General features: G+C 46.5%; 2 protein-coding genes across 3 annotated transcripts in view; one reads left to right on the top strand and one right to left on the bottom strand.

Annotated features, from left to right (window-relative positions):
• The window catches only part of LOC125939705 (uncharacterized), a 29,760-nt gene extending 22,529 nt beyond the window's left edge, over positions 1-7,231 (bottom strand). The window contains exons 1-3 of one of the 2 annotated variants that reach the window (XM_049668161.1): positions 6,781-7,231; positions 1,804-1,935; positions 700-969 (exon numbers count right to left, since the gene is read on the bottom strand). In XM_049668161.1, the coding sequence (XP_049524118.1) occupies positions 700-855 (156 nt within the window). In that variant the 5' untranslated portion in view covers positions 856-969; positions 1,804-1,935; positions 6,781-7,231. Of the gene's footprint in view, positions 1-699; positions 970-1,803; positions 1,936-3,742; positions 4,939-6,780 lie in introns of those variants that run through there. The other variant, XM_049668162.1, reaches the window with a different exon arrangement.
• A 237-nt stretch (positions 7,232-7,468) lies between these two features.
• LOC119453455 (uncharacterized) lies at positions 7,469-22,461 on the top strand. The gene is made up of 4 exons (XM_037715489.2): positions 7,469-7,713; positions 15,352-15,445; positions 16,649-16,964; positions 19,439-22,461. Exons 1-4 carry the CDS (start codon positions 7,556-7,558, stop codon positions 19,924-19,926), a joined length of 1,056 nt encoding a protein of 351 aa, XP_037571417.1. The 5' UTR covers positions 7,469-7,555; the 3' UTR covers positions 19,927-22,461.
• Positions 22,462-23,431: the final 970 nt, after the last annotated feature.

The raw sequence follows: 23,431 nt of genomic DNA, 5'->3' as shown, positions 1-23,431 counted from the left end.
CAAACAGTGTGACACAACTCTGGTGACCCTGAAACAAACTACGAAGTCGAGTACAGCTGGCCAGAAAACTTTACGGGACATGGGTTGAATTTATGCCCTGTTAAAGAACAGTGCTTCTAATTTACTTGCTAAAAAGCACAAACCACCAGCCACATGTGCAGGGGCCAAGGCAGCTGTTGCGCTGTTACATAAGATAAAAGAATAAAAAACTGCCGGCAAAGCTGTCTGAATGAAAGCGAGAATAGATACAAGATCAGCATTGAAAAACACGCAACCACAGTGAGCGTAGTGATGAATCAGTGTGAATTAGTATAACAAGTACATACTAATGAAGCTGAAATGAGACACTGGGAGAAATTAAAAAAGACAGGAGAAAGACAACAATCCAAAACCAATGATCGTCACTGTATCTGCTCTCATGAATGCATACATTCAATTCTATACGTAAGTGCATCCATAGTACCAACGTTTACTACCTCAACCGGCATTCAATTTCATTCGGCTCACTGATGGATAACTGTGCAGATAACAAAAGTTACTACAGATCGAGGCTCTTTAAGTTTGAGGCTACGCCACCCACGCTTCACGAGAGTTTGTCTTTTTTGCAACTCCAATGTCCCACAAACTTTTGTGGCCTGCTGTATATAGGCTTGGGAGTGCAATGGACAAAGCAAAAATTGGAGAAGTAAGAAAACGTACGGCGTACGCCCCGTTCCGACGAGGATGCGGGAAGTGACGAGTCCGGTGACGAAAGCGTCGAAGACGTAGACGACGAGGAAGCTCCCTGCAGGTCGAGACACCCAACGAGAATCTCGAGCAGGTCCAACACAACATGGGGGTTGCACGCAACGACATCGCGGCCGTCGATGTGTGGCAGGGACGTCAGCAGCACGCGATCCACGAGTACGTTGAGAGCTGCCTGCACGTTCAGTGCTTCTTCTTCACGAGTCCGCGGGTTTTCGATGAGCCCTGCAAAAATGTTTTGTCATCACAACTTATTGCGCCGGCTTGATTTTGGTAGTGTTTCACCAGTGTTGACTAGGGACCAGGAATCGCTAGAGTGTGAACAGCCTTTTTCAGAATAGTATATAGTTTGGTTTGGTTTCATGAAAGCAGTTATTTTTTCTAGGTTATTTTTTGAAACAGTTACTGTTGCCGCTGCACGTACATAAGCGAAATTTATTGGACCTGTCCTGTTTCTTATCATTATCTGTACTCAAGTGTACATAAAAAAATGTCCAACGATTACGACACTCTCTAATGTGAAATTTGAGCGCATTTGTATACGTGTTTTCATTTCACAATATATTGAGGCAAAGAATTTGAGACCGAAATCACTGCACTGACTGGCAGTGGGCCAGTGCCGTCAGCGCCTCCGCAGAGGGAAGGGCAGTATGGGAACGTTAGCATGATGAGCGGTATTGGAGCCAGCTGTGGAAGACGACGACGACGCACGAGCACATTCAAGCGGTTACGCCGCGGGACGTGGACACTCAAGCCAGGATCGCACGCCTAAGTGCTGCACTTTAAAACGTGCTTTCAGGAGTGATGAAAAATGTGATGTGCCGAGATATGTGTTTTAAGGAGACAAACCTGTTCCTCACACAACCCCCTTGCTCCACTGGTCTTCTATTTGAATATTTGTATAACATCCCAAATGTAGGTCACCTCTGCATAGAACAAACACTGCAGTTTCTAGGAAGGTAATCTAACAATCCAGGTTGACTCAGTGTTTTTTTTTTTCACAGTCCCCCTTTTCTCAACCAGCCAACCTTCGCGGCTTTCAGTGGCGCGTATGCCCACCTGGCACTTCGAGGCCACAGCAGGCCCGGAACAGCATGAGGACCAGCTGATGGGAGAGGGCCGACAGCTTTCCAATCCGAGGGTGGGGCAGCTGGCATTGTACGATGATCTTGTTGACAAGCTCTAGACACGCTGTGTTTTGAAGAATGAGGAAAGAAAGTACAAGAAGAGGTTTCAGAAACTTGGGAAAATAACCATTTTTTTTAATCAATATCTGGAGTTTTGCGTGCCAAAACCAAAATTTGATTATGAAGCACGCCGTAGTGGAGGGGCTCAGGATTAATTTTGACCACCTGAGGTTCTGCAACGCGCACCTAAATCTAAGTACACAAGTTTCTTTTAGCATTTTTGCTCTCATCGAAATGCACCACCACGGCCAATATCAAACCCGCGACCTCGAGTTCAGTAGTGCTACAGCCACTAAGACAATGTGGCGGGTGTGTCAGCAACTTGAAAGCACCAGGTTGAGAAGTACCAATCATTGATGACACTGCCACATGTTGTGGTTCAACTTTGTGCTGGTGTTCGTTTTCACTGCATTATTACGGTTGCCATAGTGTCGCACGGCACGAGACAGTTCTTGAATGTTGTTGGCAATTCTCTAGCAGAGGAGTGCCTGATCAGATTGTGCGCACATCGCGATTAGTGTTTTACATTCTCTAACATATGCGAGCACCAACGACTAGTCGAGAATGTATGCTGAGACATATGAACCGCAGATGAACTCTACTTGCGGGATTAGATTCCAAGACTGACAACTTCGGCTTGTCACTATCGTTGTGATTTGAGTGTGGCCCATCTTTCTCCGCCCAAGTTCGCCCGATAAAGAGCAAGAGGGCAAGAGCACTGATAATAATTGTTTAAAAAGTACCACATACATCCAGACACACTTCTGATTGGACCTCTGCTACCAATGTGCAAACAGTTTTAGTGAAAACGCCTGGATGTTCGCTGTTGGTGATAGTATAATTGTCATTAAAGCAGGTTCACTTCGTTCGTTGTTCTTGACAATGTTTCACAATGGGTGCATTATTCAAGTCACTGGATAGCTGCTTTATTAACACAGTTGACAAATAGCTGTCAATCTTAGATTTTATGTTCCTGTAAGGCATTCTTCTTGCATGGAGTCCACATTCTGTAAGCAGCCCTTTAAAAAGGACCTTAGCAGACGGCACATGCACCAGGTGGTTAGTGTATGTGGTGCAACTCCGAGCACACATTTGAGATAATTAATGCACCACGAGTGCCAGCTAATCTCTGAGGCCATGCTGGTTCTCAATGTTCTAAGTTCCTGTAGTGATTTTCTTCACTTTCGGTGTCAAAAAACATTTACTTTTGCTAGCTTTTCGTAATGCATCCACTCGGATTTCGAATGTAAAATTTTGCGCGGAGGCTGCTATATGTCTACATTATATGAAACTAGGCTTTTTACGCGTCCATAATTTCATTGCAGATGGCCTTTAGGCGCGAATGCTGTTTACTGTTTGAACAATAGAATCCGATCTTGAGAACACACAGGCTTACGAAAAAAGCAATGTGCAGAGGCCAACAAAATGCAACAGTGCGTAGCCACTCGTCTGTTATAACACAGGTTAGCAAAGTGCTTCATTTTTGGAGAAAGTGCGTAAAACAAAGGACAAGCCTTCCAGTGTCGAACCTTGCTCAGGCCAAACAGGCCCCCTGTCTCAACACTACGTATGAGCATAGTAACATTTTAAAATGATCCTGCTTTGTAAACATTGCAGGTGCACTTCGAAGCTGACATAAAATTCTAGTTATTTGATGTAACCATGATCATAGAGCAAAAATAATCACCTGAGGCCTATCATATCCAACTACCGTACTTATTCGAATATGGCTCAACCCGTTTCTTTCAAAAATGCTACCCAAGATGAGCTATCAACTTATATTCATTAACAAAGTTAGCAGAGTTACCAACCTAACAGAGTTCTTCCTTCCCGCCTGTCCTAAAGCCAGTCTGGCTTTGTGCAATGCTGCATAACCAATGCACTCGACAGCACCCGAAGATGACATAGTTTGGGATGGCAAGGACGCCTGCAAAGCATCCGACGAGGACTTCTCTGGCAGTTCTGACAAGGATGCAGCTTGTGGCACCAACTAGCAAGATTTAGTAGCTGAGCTTACGTTAAATAAAGGTCTGTCATGTTCAAAGTTCTTAGTTTTTCTAAAAAGATATGGGTCGACCTATATTAAAATTAGAATTTTTCATTTCTCGGCGAGGTCAATATGTAGGGGTCAGCCTATATTTGTGTTCGAGTTATTTTCGAGTAACTATGGTAGTGTAAGTTAACTTGCACGCTAGCCATGCCTTTCTAGTGCAGCACAACAGTGAATTCAAGCTGTAAGCCACCTGAAGCTTCAACCTGTTTTAGTCATGTTGCTTTCACGGTTTATATGCACTTCCTAAGGGTGATGGAGTGGGAACGACGCCCACGTGACACAGGTGCAGTTTTTGACGCACCACTCCTGTTTTTTTTTTCTTGCAAGTTTCAGTAAATGTTCAGCTGTAGTCCTTTCTATTGTGCACCTTTCACAATATGAACACGGTATTATGGTATGAGGGCTCAATTCCTCATGCAGCAACTAATTGATTATACCATCTTTTAATGCCACCGATTCCAAACATGTGCCAAATGGAGAAGGACCTCAGGCATGCTGAGCAGTACTCCTTCATACATCAGAGAAATCAGAGGTCGTGGTCACCTGGCCTTACAAGCCAGTTACGCAGAGATCAGTCTGCCAAAATCTGAGCACATTAGGTACCAGACAAGATAGTAGGCGAGAGAAGTGGAGAAAGGCACACTGCTATTTGAGAGAAGCGACAGCATAGCAGAACTCAAACATATTCGAGTTATAACCACCGCTTGATCCCACAGATACCTTGCAAAGAATAATAATATAGTCACTCTCGAAACACGCAGAAAACTCGCCTGAGTGAAATTTCTTCACCAGCTACAGCACCGTGGCCTTCAGCTCAAGCACACTGCTTATCTGCGACCGTTGTCAAGGTAGAATACCAGGCATCGGCATTTGCAACTTTTAACTCCTCTATTCGCTAGCACAAATAACTACAAGTGATTTTCTTTCCCAAAACAATAACAGATTGGAATAACTTACCACACAACACATTTTTGTAACACACTGCATGGGCTTCAGTTGGAGAAATTTTTTTTTGGGGGGGGGGGGTAGTACTTTGTTTAGGTGACCACCAGCTGTTCACACACATTTATCTGCCTACCAGCACACGTGTGTGCTTTTATCAGTTTCCACTGAGTGCTATGTATATTAGTACTATGTAGGTATTATGTATTTACCATTAACATGCAGTATAATTGTTTGACTCTGTACAATGCTCCTATTCCTGCTTGGGCCATGCAAAAGTGGCCTGCAGTATTTTCTAAATGAAACAATAAATAAACAACGCTTATCTGGTGCGAATGCAAATAAGTGCAAGGTAAAGAACGAAAGAATGGTCGATGAGGTGCATGCCCGACATTTCGCTCGACAGTCATGGTGCGGCTTGCAACAACCGTAGCAGGCCAACTGACGCATGTGTCAGTGATCTACAATCCCAAACAACCACCACTTCAGATTTTCGTGATCTAGAGAGAAGTTTGGCTCAGCATACCCAACACCGCAAAGCGGTGCACACGTTTCTAACTGTTCACGTTAAAATATAATTAGTGATTCTGTGCACACTAGAGGAACTGAAGTCCCGTATTGTGGTTACGAAGTCAGCAGCCATCTACTAAAGCAAGCAAGAAAGTTTCGTGTCAATTACCCTTCGAGCAGCAGCATAGCCTAAAATATTACGCTAGAGAAGTGAGGTACATTATATTCCGACAGATCCTATGAAGTGAATGATTAGCAGCAACATTTTAGCTAACCCTGGCGTCAACAATTTAATATTAGCTCGCAGGCAATTCGTCTTTGCATTGGGCCCCCAGATAAATGGCGCCGAGATTGGAACCCTCGACTTTAGGCACATCCTTAGGATGCTACAGCCACTCAGCCACCATGACGGGTTGACAAAGAATGAAGTCACGTCATCGCAGACAACAGTACGCCAGCTTATGTCACAGGAGGAAATTTTTGACGTGTCATGCAGAACCAGCGGCTGCAGAGTGGTCATTGAGAAGGTACAGTGTAGTGTTCATGTTGTCGATGTTGGCAGCCTACAAGCCGAAGTCAGAACTCGCTAGTGAATCTGAAGGAAAGGTTTGTCTACACACAAAAACTACGTTGAGCAAATGCTTCACATTTGACCACGGACACAGTACTGCATTCAAAACTAACACTTGCATACAGCTATAATTAGAAATTGGAAGTTAATGGGTGTTCTCAAGACGAAGTGACTTCATTTAACCTTACCATAAGGATCAAAAGAATCGGTTTTATATTTAAGAAAATTGATACCTTGCAGTAAACTTCTAAAACTGTCAGCCATGTCGACTTATGTGCGAGTTATGACGATCGCACTCTTTGAAGGTGGAAGGAACCCGCAATGCGTGCAATCTAAGCAGTGGCCTTTTCTCACTCAATAACGGAAGTGTGGATGGATGGCCGTGATGCACGCATTAAGATGCACGACTTGCGCAAGCGTCTCAGACCGCACAAAACAAAATGGCACATATCACACGACGCAACGTACGGGAGGAAGCCATAACCTTGGCGAACTGGCACGTCAAAAAAATCAATTCCTGGCGTTATCTTCGCATTCCCAGCGTCGCACTGTTTCAAAGTGAAATTAATTTTGAAACGGCGCGCGCTTTCGGAACGCAAAAACACGCCGTCGTTCAATACACCATTCATCACACGGACCGCGTCACAGCTGGCGGGACGGGGAAAATGTCACGGCCAAGCAGTAAACAAACACACATAGGCGTCGTTTGACGACGCTTTCAACGCACCGCCGTAGTAGGACCTCAATAAAAAATGCAAAGAAACCAATCGCACCTCTTTCAGCGTTCAAGTCACTCATACCGCTGAAGCGATCGGCGATGACTGGCGTTCCACTTTGAAGCAATGCCGGGATTGGCGGGAAACTAAGGTGCAGAACAAATTCGCTAGGTCGTCGCTAGCGATTTCAAGCTTCCCTCCACGATCGCTGAGCCATTGCGCGCTGCCGTGGCCTAGTCGACCGCTCCGCCCTCTCGGGCGTTGACGTAATCCCACGCTGCGGTGCTTTTCCACTGCACGTTTCGGCGTCTACGGGCGTTTCCACGTCCCGTACTTCGCTGCAGAGGCGATGTACCCGAGCCGAAACGCGAGTCGTCGACAAAACCGCGACTTTCGAGCTCGTCGGGGCCCCAACACAGCGCACCGACCGCACACGCACAAGGGTCACGCAGGGGCTGGCCTGGCCCGACGCGAGCTTCGCTCGCCGGCCACCGCATACCTGGGCGCTGCATGTCTCCAACTAAAAATAAACCGAAACCATTTTTCCGGTTGCCAAACGGCGCAAATGTTCTGTTTGCCTACGACACGTGAGATATCCACGGCAAGCGGTGACGTCAATCTACGTCACGGCTATGAGAAAACAGGTTGCGCCCTGTTTGCGCCCCCTGAAGAACTGACGACATGCACCGGTTCGGCCAATGGAACGCGCCAAAAAGTATGGTGGCGCCATCTGTCGTTGGGCCATGAAAACCGAGTCGCGCCGCCTGCCTCATTGTTCCCGGAAAGGCCGCAGCCAAGTCACAGAGAAGTGTACGTGTTCAAGCTACACACCATGGCCGAACCGAGCGACACGACTTTAACTTTCTTCACCAAGGCGACGCCGAGTCAATGGAGTTACGTACTGTCCCTGTACAAAGAAGTCCTCAAACAGAAGGCCGCACTGCGCACCAAGAAGGGAGGCCCCGAGGAACTCATCAAGCTCGACGCCTGGCAAGTGGAAAAAAACTTTTTTATTCGCTTTCCTCCCTCCTTGTCGCGATGGTGCCGAGAAAAAAACGCCAGCACCAAGGCCGTCCGGGTGGCAGAGAAAGCTGTTCTTTGTTGGTGAACGCATGTCGAGCGTTTGCGAACCGGCAAACGGTGTCCCAGCGATGTTTTAATTCCCTGCTCGAACAGTAATACGTGTGCGCGTGTCCGATGCCAGAGCGTCGAGAGCCGCGGCTTGTCTTCTATCGAAGCGAGCGAGCGAACGAACGAAACGGCGCCCGCGATCTCGACACGCACGGTTCTGCCCGCCGCGGCTTTTGACAGCGAGCGGACGCCGTTCCGAACCCACTGCTCGCGCGAAACCGTCTCTACTGCTGGCCCGTTCGTCGCGTGCGGCGAACAGCCTCTTGCCCAACGCGCCGCGCTCCGTTTTTATTATATTTTTTTTCTTTCTCCTTAGCGGGCGCTGTGCGCGTTTTGTTTTGTTCAAGTGTGCAGCGGCGGCGGACGGATTGCCCCTGTTCGCCCCCCCCCTCTTTCCTTCGTTCTTCCCCCTTCCCCCCATCTTCGACGGTGTCGTCGTCGACACTTCCTTTCCACCAATCGCTTCCGAATCGCCCCGTCTCAATCCCGCTTTTGTTTTGGGGGCGCAATCCCGCGCGCGCGGCGTTTTCTTGGTTTATTTTCTACTCCCGGCATTGTATGCTCACGCTTATTCCTTTTTCTCGTTTGCCCGCTTCGCTGGCGTCCAGAGCGAGAAGGAAATAACGTGGGTGGCGTGTGAGGCGAGGGAAAGAGGAAACGGGCACGGCCTGCCCGCCTGCCTGCTGCACGGCACATCGATTCGCGTTGGGACTAGACTAGGCCTAGCGAGCAGCAAAGCTGGGTTCACGCGGCCGCCGCAGGGAAAGAAAGAGATCGAGGCTGGGGAAAAAAAAGAAAATGAAAACGGAACCGGCGAAGGGAAAGATTCCCCCGCGCCGGGAACGTGAAAAAGAGGCAGTCAGTAAAGGAAGAAAGAAACCAAAGAAAACGAAAATCGACGCTGCGTGCGTCACGAAAGAGCCGGCAGCGTCTCTCCTTCCCTTTTTTTCCGTCTCTCCCTCGCCTGCCGTCTCTGCTGGCTCGGAACGTTCTCGGCACGGCCGCACGCTGGCAGTGAGCTCGCTCGTTCGCGGGGCCGCCGGTGTTTCGTGCAGCTCGACCCGCCTGGCTGGCTGGTGTGTGCGTGTGGATGATAGCGCGCCTGCCAGCGGGAGGGGGCAAACAGGCGAGGGTGCGTGCAAGTCTGTCGGCGACGGCAGGCGGGCTCGCCGCGTGCGGTGACCGTGGCGGAGAGGGTAACGAGGAGGGGAGGGAGACCGGGCTTGTGACAAGGAAAGAAGCAAAACCGAAGCAACAAAGTCGCAGCAGCGGCGGTGGAGCTGCCGAAGAACGTGAAAAACAGCGCGAGCTGCTAGAAGCGAACGAACCGAGAGCCGCACTCACTCCAAAGAGCGCGCCGAGCGCCGCCTATCCTCTGAAAGCCGAGGCTAGCACGGCCTGAAGCCGGCTTTGCCTGGAGGTTTTTTCGCCACCGCTCGATGCTGCTGCTGCTGCTCTGGCTGCTTCAACATTTTTGTTGTTGGGTGGAAAATTTTTTTCTTTCTCAACATCCGGCGCAGCTGAAGCGAGGCGCTCGCCGCCAGCGAGGAGGGAGAGAGATTTCGCTCCGGGGCTGCTGCCGCGGTGCGAGGTTCGATGGGGACGCTCTCTGTCCTTTTTCTTTCTTTTCTTTTTCTTCTTTCTCATTTTCACCGCCGCGGCCGTCGTTCGCTTTGAGCGGACCGGCGCGCTGTGGTGTTGGGTCGGCGGATAAAAAGCGATTCGCCGCCGGTTCAAGCGAGTACGCCGTCGCTCTCTACTCAGTGGCTCACTGTCTCTCTCCTTTTTTTTTACGTCACATGCTTTCGTTTCTTTTCTGTCATGCCTCTTAATCTCGCTCGGTCCTGTCCACTCGTCGCCCGGTGCGCTGCCTGGCGATTTTCGTTTTCTTTTCGTCGCGCGGGCGAAAAAAATCGCTCGCCGTCCGGCGAATTTTTTTGCGCGCCCGCAGTATTCCTGCGACCAGAAAAAAAAAAAAAAAGACAAGTACGTCGACGCCGCTCTAAGCCTAAAAATGTCGGGATTTGCCGTCTAGCGTTTATTTTTTATTTTCTTGCATTTAGGCGGTACTGTCACACGCGGTCTGCGAATCTGAGGAAAAAATCGATGCGATCGTTTGCTGCGCGCTAACGAACGGATCGTTACGAAATCGAGACCGGTGGAGGAATGCGCTTTCTTTTTGTCAAGAAGGACCCCAGCTTTGCCACTATATGTATTGCTTTTCAATTGGTTGGAAAGGCAGTTAGAAATGATAAATTTGATTTCTGGTGGGGAAAAAAAAAACTGCTGCAGCAGCAGACATTACAGAAGATCGATTGATTCCGAAATATGTTAGCCGGTGTTAGATGTTAGGGTCCTGACGGGAGAATCATCTGGCAAAAGGTCGATCTATCTTAAAACTTCTCATGTAAATAGAGCCTCTGATGTCCAGTTATGAATAGACATCTGTTATGTTTCCTGGGTCTGGTTCGGCAAAACAAACAAACACAGCGTTCAGTAGCTTTGTTCGTTTGTTTGGGAAAGAAAATTCTGGTTTGGTGCGACACGTTTGAACGTATCTGCTACTCGGTACATGCTGTCTTTAACACAGTACTCAATGACCTTCAGTGTCTCCACCGTTTTTGAAGACAATGTCATCTTTGGCGAGTTTAGATCAGTTTGGGGTTTGTGGGATCTGAACACTTCACCACTTTTGTCTCGTCAAATTGGACAACACAATGAAAAGGGCATCAATATGAAGCTTAGCACAAAAAAAAAATGTTACTGTGCAGCCATGACGGAGCAGTAATGACGCGTAATTAGCACGAAAAGGCCGAAATGATACCCAGATGCACTAGTCTAAAGCAGGAACAGGATGTACGGCTTTACTCAGCAATAAATGGTGGCTGATCTCGAAGATAGTGCAGTCTAAGAAAGACAGTAAAGAAAAGTAATGGTGAAGTAAGGGGCCATATATAATCGTAAGATGATACCAAAGCAGGGTAAAGCGGTGTAGCTGAAGATAATGTGACTCAAGAGCGGTTGACATGGATGAAAGAAAGACAAGGAGCCTCTTTTCCCTCCCAAATAACAAAGATGGAAAAACACAGAGCACCAAACCACATGCTACACTGATGCGTCCCAGAAGGCCTTGTCTTTTTTTGATGTCAACCGCTGTTGAGTCGCCTTTTCTCTTATTTGGGAGGTGAAAGTTCAGAAGTGTCTCCAAGGAACTTGGCCAAACAAATGCCTGTGGTCATTCCACCTCATAAAGTGTCTTCTCTGATGAAAATGAATAAGTGTGACCTCCTGATGACTGACATTGTGGATGCGGCCCCGGCGGAAAGACTTCTCTCAGATATTTTAAAGGGACACTAAAGGCAAATACTAAGTCAAGCTAAAGTGGTGGATTAGTGCTCGAGTATCTGCAAGGATGGTATATTGCGAACAGAGCCTTAGTAATTGAGAAATTTAGGTAAATGCAGGCAAGATTAGGGGGGGGGGGGAGAGACTCCCGGGACATTCAGGTGCTTGGCCGATGATGAAGGCACTCCTCATTTAGATTCTGTCACTAATACTCGACCACTCGTTATAAAAACATCATTGTATTGTATTGTACTATAAGACAAAAGAAAATGCTACTTCACCCGTTCTATCTCATTTTTAGAAAAAAGAACTCATTGACATTACACCGTTGACAACGACACGGTCGCTCGAAACTTTTTGTTTTCGCTGACTCTGCGCTGCCCGCACTTTCGCGTTTTAGTAGTTCCGTTATCGCGTAGTGCTGCGCTGGTTTTGCTGGCTCGCGAAACTCTCACAGACTGCAAGTAGCAGAGAATGCCACTTCTGTGTGATGTCGTGGGATGCCCAAACGGTCCACGCCACTTGTCCAAAAGCAGCTGCAGCGCCGCACCATACTGCCATCTATCGGGCGCCGTTTTACTCACCGACAGCAGCAAAGGGCGCTGATGGCGAATGCAACGTCACCACTATCTGTTTGGCATGGCGGGAGGTTTGAATTGCCATAAAGGTATTCAGACCTTTCAGATGCAATTTTCTCGTAAACTAAGTCTTCTTTGTGCGAAACAAGCGTTGAAAGGTTTCTGGAATGGTATTTAAACAGTTCACGTCGACTTAGGATTTGCCTTTAGTGTCCCTTTAACTAACGTTGGCTGATGGGACAGGTGTGCACATTTATGAAAGCTCCTCTGAGCCTATCACACGGAAAGGCAGATGTAGAGGGGGGCTTTAGTGAAAATAAGTGCAAGAGCGAACCATCCTTTCAATATCTAGCATCAATGTACACCGCTCTATATTGTCGTATTCAGAAAGGTGTCGGCAGGATTTGTGTGATTCCCCTGACCTAGAAGCAGTGAAGAATTCAAGTAAATGACAGCTTGAACAACTGGAAAAAGAGGCTTTGGTGCTGGGGGGGGGGTCACATGCAAATAAGTTAGCTCACAATCTTTACGGCGAACTTGGCATTTCAGCAGAAGAGAGAGTTCAAATTAATGCAGCCAAGAAGATGCTAATCAAAATGAGTTTTTGACATCGAGAGAGATCAAGCTCTCTTCCAGGACAGACAGAAGAAGCCGTCAGACGGTCTTGCTAACCAGGAGGCACTTAAAAAAAGGAAAAATTACACTATACTAACATCATAAAGGCGTCGACAGTTATTCCCCATTTATGTAATGCATGTGTAAATCAATATATTTCTATGGTCTGCCAGTTCCTAGATTTAATTATTTTGCTTTTTATAGCATTCTGTATCCAGCTGAAAAGGTTTGGGGCCCTAGATAGTGTTTGCACCTTCTTGTGTAGTGACTCAAAGTATGTGCCACAAAAGCTTCTCCAAAAGGCGTTTCCCTGTTCCACCACTGTAATGTATAATTTAATAGAAACTGAAACCGCGGGAGTCTCGAAAAGTCGGACTCTGTACTTTGCTTGTTTGAGAGTTCCGATTGATAAACGCTGCCAATGTGTTCTCGAAAGAGAGGCAGGGAAAGAGCTATTCAGATAGTAACATGCATCTGTTATTGTTCTTTGTGGCTCACTTCTGTTGTCGACTAATATCTGTGGCAGTTTCCTACAAGAATCGCCAGAGGGCAATGTGGTGCTATTGGCTATGAGAGCTGCAAGCATAGGAATGATCGACAGTGCAAGTGCAGACAAAATTAAGTGGAACACAGGATCTGTGGTTGAACCACATCCCAATGCCCTCTAGCAGCCTCAAGGGGAATCAAGAAGTTATATTACGCATTCACGCAATTCCGGCGATCATAGAAGTTCAATCCCAATTAGCTCTAGCAGGCTCAAGCATGCAGACGCTCTATCTAGCAAGGCTGCTAGAGGGCATTGGGATCCAGTTCGGCCACAGCTCCCATGTTTCAGTTACTTTTGTCCACACCTGTACATTGATTTGCCTAATATTTGTCCTCTGACCTCAAACGGCCTTGTGGCCTTGCGAACCAATTGTTTCCCACTAAATATTGCGTTACACGCAACAATTTGCGGTGATTACGCATGCATGCAGTCTCATTGCCTTCTAAGTTTAGAAGAGTAGGATCTTTTTTCACAATTTGTACCAATAAAGGCAGATACAGTTTAAAAAAACTTGGTGCCCTTCCACTCTGTGAAGGATGACCAGCGAAGCTGTTGTGTGTTCTTCTAAAATGACTAAATTATGTACGACTATATATACCCAATTAAAGCATCAAGACAAAGACACCGTAATCGACCTTAATTCTCTTTCCTCTACCTTAATTTACCTTAATCTACCTTAATTCACCCTAGTCCTACTTAATTCTCCTTCATCCACGTTAATGCACTCTAATCCGCCTTAATCAACCCTTATCCTCCTTAATCAGACCTTATTGGTAGGTAGACTGTGACGTAATGGTCATCCATCTCTGGTTTTGACACTTATGTTAAGGAACCTACATACATAGGGCCTATCTATTGTGGATTCAGTTTGGTCGACGTGACTTTTTCCTACACACCCTGTCGACACATGCACTTTTGATCAGAACCTAGCCATATACAGCTTCGCTGTAATAAAATAAAGCCACAAGCACAAAGATCACGCATATGTACTAACGATCATTCCCTTGCAAGCTTAATTATTGCAGCGCCAGAGCTTCCCCTAGTAATTTTAGTGGGAATCTCTATGCTGACATATTGTTTCTTGGGGCAGTTAAGTACTTCACATTTAGAATTCATTTCACAGGTAATTTACAGTGCATAAATCTTAGCTGTTTTAGTTGTGTGTTGCTAAATCTAGGTGAAATTCTAATTGGCATGGATACTGATATTCTAAATAATTGCTCTTGTTCATGGTAACCTGAAAACCAGCTAATAGCCAATATTTCAGTGCAAGCACAAAGGCACTTTAGTCTTTAGTCGAGTGGCTGTATTTGTTGCAGGCAGTCATGCCACACTGCGTACATCCGCAGTGCATATAAATAAACTGAAAAAAAAAAGTGCGTCAAGTTGTCTTAATGTGATTGAAAGCTTCGAGCGCCGCTTCGGCATTCTCACGCTTAACAATGGCTTAAAAATTCTAGGGCATTTGCGCACAACTTCCCAAGCAAATTATGTGATTGTGTAATCGAACTGAATGAAAATTTGTGTGCACGTCGTGTGTAACAAGGGCCATGTTGTATTTATATGCTGTTAGTGTTTTCCAGCCTTTCTTGTCATTCTTTGCCTTTTGTTGGGAATGGCTGAGGCGCTTGGGGCAAGCAGTGTAAACAAGGAAACTGCACCTGACCTTTTAGTCATTTCGCAACGCTTCTTGCGAGCAGCTGTTGCAGCCGTGATTCCCGTAAAAAATAGAAACTGGTGGGGATATTACCTTTTTTTTTTTCTGCCGTGTTTTGAAGCATTCTGTGTGTAACCTTGTTAGAAGTAGTAAGTGGCTTACAGTTTTTCTTTCTTTTTGTCATATTGCACAGCTGCGTCGCTGTGGCTTGCTAAGAGCAGTGTGTAGCATAAATCTGAAAGTGGCATTTACACCACTTCGTGATTTACGCAGAGGCTCATGCTTTCATTGGTTCATTGTGCACTTTAGTGTTCGTAACCCATGCACTTGCAACTTGTGAAGTGTGCGAATAGATTCTATCTTTTCTTTTTTGTTTCCTATGGCATCGATGTTTGAAAGCAAAAAAAAAAACTGAAAATTCACCTTTGACCTAAATGTTTTGATTGTCTTGTGTTATTAATGAAGTCAAAATCGACATTTCACTTGTTTTGTTCACAACAATCCTTGATATTTGCTTTTGAGTGTGTTGTTAAATGATTGCAATTTGATTGCAATAGGCACAGAATGCAAAAGTGCTTGTGTGCTTAAATTTATATGCTTGTAAAGCAACCCCAAGTGGTCAAAACTCATCACCAACTGCAATATCTCCATAGCTTGTGGTTTGCTTTGCGACATTTAGCCTTGTGATTTGATTTGCATAGTCGCTCTGGTTAATGGAAGCAGTATGTTTAACTTCTCTCATTCCTTTGTTGCAGGTACCAGGAGCAGCTTCCCAAAACCATACAGGCACGCAAAGACAAGCACCTCGTTCATGAAGAGCTTGTTAAAATAATGAAATGGAAACTAATGGTGAGTCTGGCATGCCTGCCAACATTTACAAAATCATCTTAAGGTACCAATTTTCAGAGCTACAGTCTTTAATTTTCATCCAGTTTGTGCGAAGACTGGTTTCAAAAGAACCCAAGTACAGTCGCTGGCTGATTTTTCCAAGCTGGATATCTCAAATCAGCTCGATTATTTGAACTTTATCTACTGCTCCACCCCCTGCACCATTGGAGTAACGTATAACAGCTATTGAAATTTCAGTCACCGTTAAGTGAATATCTCATAAACTTAAAGAATATTTCTGTTTGTTTGCAGAGTATGTCATTTATTCTGCCAGCAACTATAGAGCAAAGTGCTTGTTCACAGCGCCCTCACAGAAAATTCTCTAAATGTTTTTTGTCAATATGCAGTCAATACCTCGAGTAATCAAACAATTTTTAATATTTTCACCAAACATTGGTAGTTTCTGTCCTCAGCTATAATAATTTTCTCACTTTAGGTTTGTTCAATCTCGTGCCCACCAGCTTCCCGAATCGCTGAGTATGTAACACTGTTGAGCAAACCTAAAGTGAACACCTAATCAGTGCAGTCAAACCCGTTTATAAATATCTGCCCTTTTTAAGGATCACATTTGTTGGGTACACTATGGTGAGCCCTGATAACTTACTGATATAACGTACTCTTCACGTTAATATCAGTCATTTTCAGTTTGAGTACATTCAACCACTTAAAACAGCTCACGTAACATTTAAGGGCCTGCCATTAGAACTTTCTTTGACAGAAGATTGCTTGACATGTAATGCTGGTCGCTTTTTCTCCAGTAAAATGTGTGTGAAGGAACTTCCATTTAAATGCCAAAGAGGTGTTTTCTCTGTGTAGTCTGTGCTGTACGGGCATCTACACTCTTAGCAAGAGCGCTCCAGCAGTCCGAGGCGAAGATGGTATTTTTGAGCTGGAAGGGACTATGTTTGTGTACAACTTACCTAGTCACCCAAACCGCGTAAGTTGCACAGTGTCCTGAACCAACAGTTGCTTTGGTATTAGTTGCTTTGTAGCACTGTACTAGAGGGAACTAGGCATGATTGTTGAGATCTGTACATCAGGATGACTGAGGTTCTAATACAACCTGCCTCTTGATGCAAAAGTGTCAGTCGCTGCAGTTTCAGGTCTGAGCTGTCCTGCTCTGCTCTCGATGGCTCACGAACCACCGCCTCTGCTCCGTTACAGAGGGGCAAGTACCGGCCGCAACTGCTGGACCTGGTGCGCATCAACACAGAGCTGGCAGTGAAGTCCACAAGCAAGAAGGCATTCCGCAAGCTGCCCAACCTGTCGGGCGCCATCACAGCACTGACCAACCTGAAGGGCATCGGGCCGGCCACGGCGTCGGCCATCCTCGCGGCGGCCTTCCCTGAGCAGGCGCCCTACATGGCCGACGAGAGCATGCTGAGCACACCGGGCGTTGAGGCCACCGACTACACCCTAGCTGAGTACCTCAACTACGCCGAGCGCATCAAGACCTGCACTGAGCAGCTAGCAGAGAAAGGTCAGTTGTGTGTACCTGGTGTTCTGATGTAACACAGTAGTTGCCAAGGGAAGGCAAACGCAGTACAAGACGCCAGTGAAGTAGGTGGTGTGATGAAGTTGGGAAATTTTGCAGGTATAAGGGCAGTCTCTGCTGGTGCAAAATGGGCAATTGGAAGGCTAAGATTGGGGCTAGTTGGGGTGTACATGTTGAAGTGAACTGTGCTACTGATCAATGCAAAAGATGTACAACACCTGCACAAGCGTGTAATTGAAGAAGCCTTCAACCTGCAATAGACATATATTAGGTCGGCAGTGATAATGACTGTTGTGATAGAACAAAAAGCGATACTTGTAACACTGTGTGAACAGAGACAAGATGGCAGCGTGGATTGGAGAGCGAAAATGAGTGGCTGGTGTGCTAGCTGAGGAATAAGAGGAATTGGAAATGGGGAAGTCATGTAATGTATGGAGCTAGGTTAACGAGTCGCCTATTAAAGTAATAGAATGGTCGCCAAGGAAACGGAATGCAGTCGAGGATGGCAAATGATTAGGTGCAGTGGTAAGCAAATTTTTAGGAATAGGATGACGCAGGACATGCACAACTGAAGATAGCTGTGACAGGCATTTGTTCAGCAGTGGACACAACTAGGCTAATGTAACCGTCATGACCTGGCAGCCAACTGTTGAATTCTACCCAGATGAGACTCGCCAAATAAGTTTTAAACCTGACAATGTTCAAATTAAACGAAGTATTTGTAATGTGCGTTTGGGCCTTTCAGCACTTTCAAGCACAGCCAACTTAAAAGCTGGGTCAATTTGACTGGTAATAACCAGAGACGGTGCCCAATGCTGTCGGCGCAGCGCAGGAGCCCTGCATTGCGCCGGCAACCTCTTGAGGCCGTGAAATGCATGGATGATGCACTGATAATGTGCAGATGGTACCGTATTTGAATAATTCTTGCGTGCCCCCAAATCTAACATGCACCTGAATGTAATATGCGCTCGATTTATAAAAGAAAGATATAGTATGTCCCCACATTCACGGTCAGAAAAAACGAGACAGAATTTTTAAAGGGTAACTTTTCTTTTTTAATGAGCTTTCATACTAAAAGGTGTTTGTTGGCACCGCCATTTGCGTTTCATTTCCCACAGATACCAAGCACACGCGGGCGGGATTCTTAAGTGATCACTTTTAGAGAATCTGATATCACTTTCACGAAATTTTACGTGACTCAGCATCAGATTTGTCGCAATGTGCGGCCGAGTGCGCGGTGACACTCCGCGCAGATAGCTTGGCACAGCGTCTGAAATGTTGGTGGTGGTATACACCAACGTATCCGGTGCTGAGTCGTGCGAAATCTCAAGAAAGGGATATTATCTCTGAAAGTGATTGTAGTCGAGCACAAAATAACTCCACAGCTACCTTCAAGAAAATGTTATCTGCTGCCATCTCATAATAGCAAAGACGCTGCATCAGACAGTTGTTGGCTGTTGCCAACACCACGAACACGGTTTTGGTTTAATATCTGATTGTAACATGCAGACATCTTTCGGTCCCCCTCTCCCCCCCCCCCTCAAAAAAAAAAAGGGAATAGTGCACCTTAGATTCGTGCAAGTACGGTATTGAGGTGATTGCCATTATCAGGCTGCAACTGTATTCAGCTAAGTCTGTGACTAGTGTCCAGTATGCACCATTGAAGTAGTCTTGTGTAATTCACCGCCGTGGTAACTGCATTGTTTTTTAATAGTGTTAAACAGACCATTAGCAGTTGATGCAAGCACCTTGCAGTGTGTGGTGCAAAGCAAACACAATGGGGAGAGTAGTTCGAAAGCAATATTTGGCCTAGGGAGTTACATTGACACTTTCAGCAGTGATCACATTGCTGAATGTGTGAAGTACATTTACACTGTCTATAATGGTATGTGTTCAGATTTTAAGAACGGACGACCTAGAGGTATAGCTGGAAAAGTCATGTATACTCGCCGACCGATTTTTCCGACATGGGCAGGGTTGTAAGATTGTAAAAATAATCAGATAGCCCGAGAAAAAAAACTACGGCATGCTGAATGGCGGCAATTTTGTTTAGGACCCACCTTGTGCAATCTCACACTTTGGTCGCTGTTTTACATTGGTCCTATGTTGTGAGTGGGCAGTACCAGTCCAAACAATTAAGCAGGTGCAAAAATATAATCATCTGGCAACTGCATACCTGTCTTTCTTATGCATTCGACAGCCCCACACCCCTACAGGTGTGCCTGTTTGTCTTGTTGGTCGTGGTGAACATCTTGCTGCACGAAAATGCGAAAGGACAATGAGGGTAAAGCACACAAGTTCTGACATTACTAATGTGCGAAGCCTTCTTGTCCTTCGTTTCATGCTTGAAATTGTTCCGTGTGTGTCCCTACTCTCCCACGAAAAGCCACTCTTGTCTGCAGGGTCAAGGATTGCTTCGTCAGGCTCAAACCCTGCTTTTGCCTTGCTCTCTTCTGCAGACCCCAACAGCACGTGGACACCGCACAAGGTAGAGCTGGTTCTCTGGGCACACTACGTGGCACGGGAGCTGAAGCCATCACTCCTAGATGACCTTTCCAAGTACAAGGAGCCTGTGCCATCCGCCAATGGCAATGGGCCCTCGGCCACCACCACCTCAAGCGACGCAGCAGATGACCACCACAACGTTGCCTCCAATGGCGCAGCCGAGGACGCGCCCTTGTCATCACCGTCGGACTCGCGGTCCAGCGCGGACCTGGGCCAGGTCACGAATGATGAAAGCTGTAGCCAGGACGGGCCAGCGGAAAACAACGGGACGGTGACGACAGAGCGAGCCGGCGAATCAGCAGAAGATGACAGTTCCTCGTCGGCCATCATCGCCACAGATGACGCAGTCGTGCCAGACGTGACGGGGAAAGGCGCGAAGCGGGACCTTGAAGAAGAGGAGGAGGAGTCTGCTGAGAGCGACAAGAAGAAGGCGCGTGCGTGAGACTTCGCCATCGTGCCCCGTCCCACCCACCTCCTCGCCGACACCACCTTTCAATGAAGAGAGAGAGAAAGAGGACTTGTTTATTTCTCACCTCCCACACTTCCCTTTCCCCATGTCACTCTTTACGCTATTTTTTTTTCTTCATTTCGTTTTCTAACTTCTTTCTGACCTCTTTTCACCATTCTTTTTTTCTTTCTGTTAAACTTATCTGTGTAATTGTGATTAGTTTAATTTTTTTCTACTGACTCTGTTTACCGTCTAATTTCCTCCATTACTTCAGTCTTTTCTTTCTTCCTCCCCTCATTCTGGCAAGAAGCTCATGTTCATTTATCCTTTCCTTCGTCCTTCATTCACCCTTGCCCCCCCCCCCCCCCCGCTTTTTTTTTTCCATCACCGCTTTTAGAACTTTTCCTGACCTCGCCATGTGAAACGTTTGGCACAGGCATCAGGATGCCCCACGCAGCCGCTGCCGCCGCGTCTGTTTTTTGCCGGAATGTCAACCCTAGGGACCTTAGTCCTCTGCCCAGGCTCTTCCTTGTTCAGAACTGTCGAGCACTGTGCAGATGGATTTTTTTTCCTTGTTGTATGTCACTACCATCTCGAAGAGTTGGTCAATATAAAAAAAAATGAATTTGGGAAACCAGCAATGCCCTTGGCTCTTTATTACCTCTGGTGCAATGTCTGCAGAACTTGGGGACATGTGTAGTTTCTTACTATGCCTACTAGAGGGAAATGTGATGCTGCTGTCAGAGCCTTTTTTTTTTAAAGGGTACCGTTGCAGTACGAGAATGCTGGGATGTGGAAGGTTCAGCGATATCTTGGAATGTCGCTTGGCTCAAAACACTATTGCCTGCGAAAAGAATGCGTTCTTGGAATCAAGTCTGTAGCAAGTCGTCATTCTACTTACTGCATGTATACTTGCTGACTTGTGGTCTAAGTAAAAGAAGAAAATGAAGACACTTCAAATCGGCACAATGATCACAATCCTCATCCTCGGTACTGCTGGCATTTTATATATTTTATAGTTGCAGGAAGATGGATCAAGATTTCAACTGAGAACTGAGCAACACTGTTTGCAAAAGAGAAAAGCCGTTTTTACAAGGACGAGTCCCCTTTTTTGAAACCTTTGGCTCTGACCTGAGGCTTTTCTTCTTCAACCACTGTTGACAAGTTCTTGTGTAGTCCATCGTGGCCACAGGATGCATCTACGATGTGTGTTGGCTCTCTTGGAAAGATGTCTGTCCAAACCCTCCACATGCCAGCATTCACTTTCATGCATCGAATTGCCGCTTTTGTTGTGTGTGTAACTGTAAGAAACTCTTGGGGAAGAAACTCTTCCACAAAACTTTTCTCTTTTTTTCACATTGATACTACAAGTGCTGCATTCCATTGGGAAAACGGGTAGTTGAAAGTGGGTTGCAGTGCCTTAAACCAAGCGATGTGCCCTAAATCTTGTGGCATTCCGCAGTTTTGCGTAAACGGGAAGGCAGATATCTGCGGCCAGTTATGTTGCTACGCACAAGACGGATGTGACCAAACTTAAAAATCTAGTCGCGTGTAATGGTAGCATGAATAACGTCAATATAACGAAACTGCTTCTAGGCTCTATCTGATCCACGAGAATTGCCTTCTTGTGCTTCCGTTTTGTATCCCCTCATTGTAACTGAAAGTTGCACATGTGAGGTCTGCGTTTGTTGCTTGGCAAACAGGCAGCACGTCGAACTTGGTACAGAGTTGATGCTGTGTTGCCTCATAGGGCTTTTCCCTAGCACTCTTTTGACAGGTGCAGTAAAGTTATTTCCATTTCTACCCTTCTATAAAATTACCCAGATTCATGTACCTGGTGCGGAAGCACTGAAAATGACGGGCCATGAGAGTTGCTAGTTTCCTTCAGATATGCTAGGCTACCTCGGCACTAGTTCCTCAGGTAGCCTTCTTCTGGCTTACTTCGAGGCAACTGGAAGGGCTTGCCACCTGAAAAGCGCACAGTGGTTTCTTACTTAATGCTTTGGCTTACTGTAAAATGGCGCGGGCCGTGCGTCGACTCAGGTCCCTAGGCTGCTGACGGCTTACGGCTGCAGCTCTCCTAGAGCAGCAGTGCGGCATAGAAGCCTGGTCACATGACGTAAATGTCTTGTATCTTGTAATCCGGACCGCCTCGTGTCGGCACGGGCGGCTTGTTCAGGCACGACGTTTTCCTGTTACTCCGGGGTATCCCACACACTAGTTCCCCATATTTCCCTATTTCGATAAAATTGTGGGAGCGTGATCTTGCCTTAGGGCTTTAGTGTTGTTGAAAAGGTCGTTTTTTGTAAGCTGACAGGGAATGAATTGTCCACATTTATTTTTTTCCCTTTCCCAAGACTATTCTCTAGCACACATTTTTACACACTTCCAACTGTTCTTTTGACACTCCTCCCCCCCCCCTCCCAATTTACAAGTGTATTGATAATTGCATTCAGGTTGGAGTGATTACTTTTTTTTTGCTCACTTTTTACAATAAATGAAAAACAGGCAGGAAGTGTGCGTTCTGCATCTTCAGTCTTCCTTTGTCGATCATTGCATCTCATGCAACTCGGCATCCTTCAGTTAGTTTGCACCACATAAGTTGGCCAAATTGCTAGTAGTCCAAACGGGAATAAGCAGCGCACACAACTGGTTTACTCACCATCCAAGGCAGACATACGTCAATGTGCCAGACACACGTGCACCTGCATAAATCCATATTCATGAAGTCCTTATATGCTTATGTGACAAATGTGTTTATGTGTATGGACAAATGATTGCCCGCCCCTATTGTGGGTCCTCCCACCTGTCCGCTCCCTCCCCGGCGCTGACTCGGCACCCTCACGTGACCCTTACCTCGCCGGTAGCCCACGTTGGAAATATGCTATGTACAAAGTGTTTTTTCGCACGTGTGGATTGAGCTACGATACTTGGCATTGTTTGGCAACTGTGAGCAGTCAACAAAGATCCATGATGAAAATGTCAGGGGTGGGACTCCTGCGCCAAACACAGAAAATTGACCGAAATTGCGCCACGCTGTGCCAGAACGGCTTCGGCCGCGAACAGCGAGCGGAATCGTTCTCCGTAAAAGAGTGCAGCCATTTACATAATGCACACTGTGTGGCGGCACTTCCAGCAGAGTTTTTCGTAATTTTCGCGCTTATAACATTGCACTTTTCGGCGCTTCTGCCCGGCGCGCGCGCGGTCACTGCCGAATGTTGCCGCTGCTGTCGGAACGGCTTTTTAGAGTGTACTAGAATACAGGCCGAGCGGCGCGGCGCTCCTTAGCTGAAGTGCAACACCACATAAAGTAGGCTGAGAGCGCTGCGAGCGAACTAGTTATTTCTGAGGCACGTGCTGTAGCGGGTGCAGAGGGCGGGCGTCTGTCTCCCCAAGGGCGGTATAACAAAACAATTTCAATCTGTTTTTATGCCCATAGGGGCGAGGCGTGAGCCATTTTGACCTAGCACGAAGGGCTGCTGGCGGATTTGGAATTAAA

The sequence above is a fragment of the Dermacentor silvarum genome, chromosome 5 (genome assembly GCF_013339745.2).
Source record: "Dermacentor silvarum isolate Dsil-2018 chromosome 5, BIME_Dsil_1.4, whole genome shotgun sequence".
NCBI lineage: Eukaryota > Metazoa > Arthropoda > Arachnida > Ixodida > Ixodidae > Dermacentor > Dermacentor silvarum.
Note: the sequence above shows the minus strand (reverse complement) of the source record. Positions and strands in the feature narration are given on the sequence as shown.

Excerpts from the sequence above, each read along its gene's own strand:
- LOC119453455 (XM_037715489.2), top strand. The coding sequence starts at position 7,556 with ATGGCCGAACCGAGCGACACGACTTTAACTTTCTTCACCAAGGCGACG. Across the intron at positions 15,446-16,648 it reads TAATGAAATGGAAACTAATG|AGGGGCAAGTACCGGCCGCA; the intron begins GTGAGTCTGGCA and ends GCTCCGTTACAG. Across the intron at positions 16,965-19,438 it reads TGAGCAGCTAGCAGAGAAAG|ACCCCAACAGCACGTGGACA; the intron begins GTCAGTTGTGTG and ends TCTCTTCTGCAG.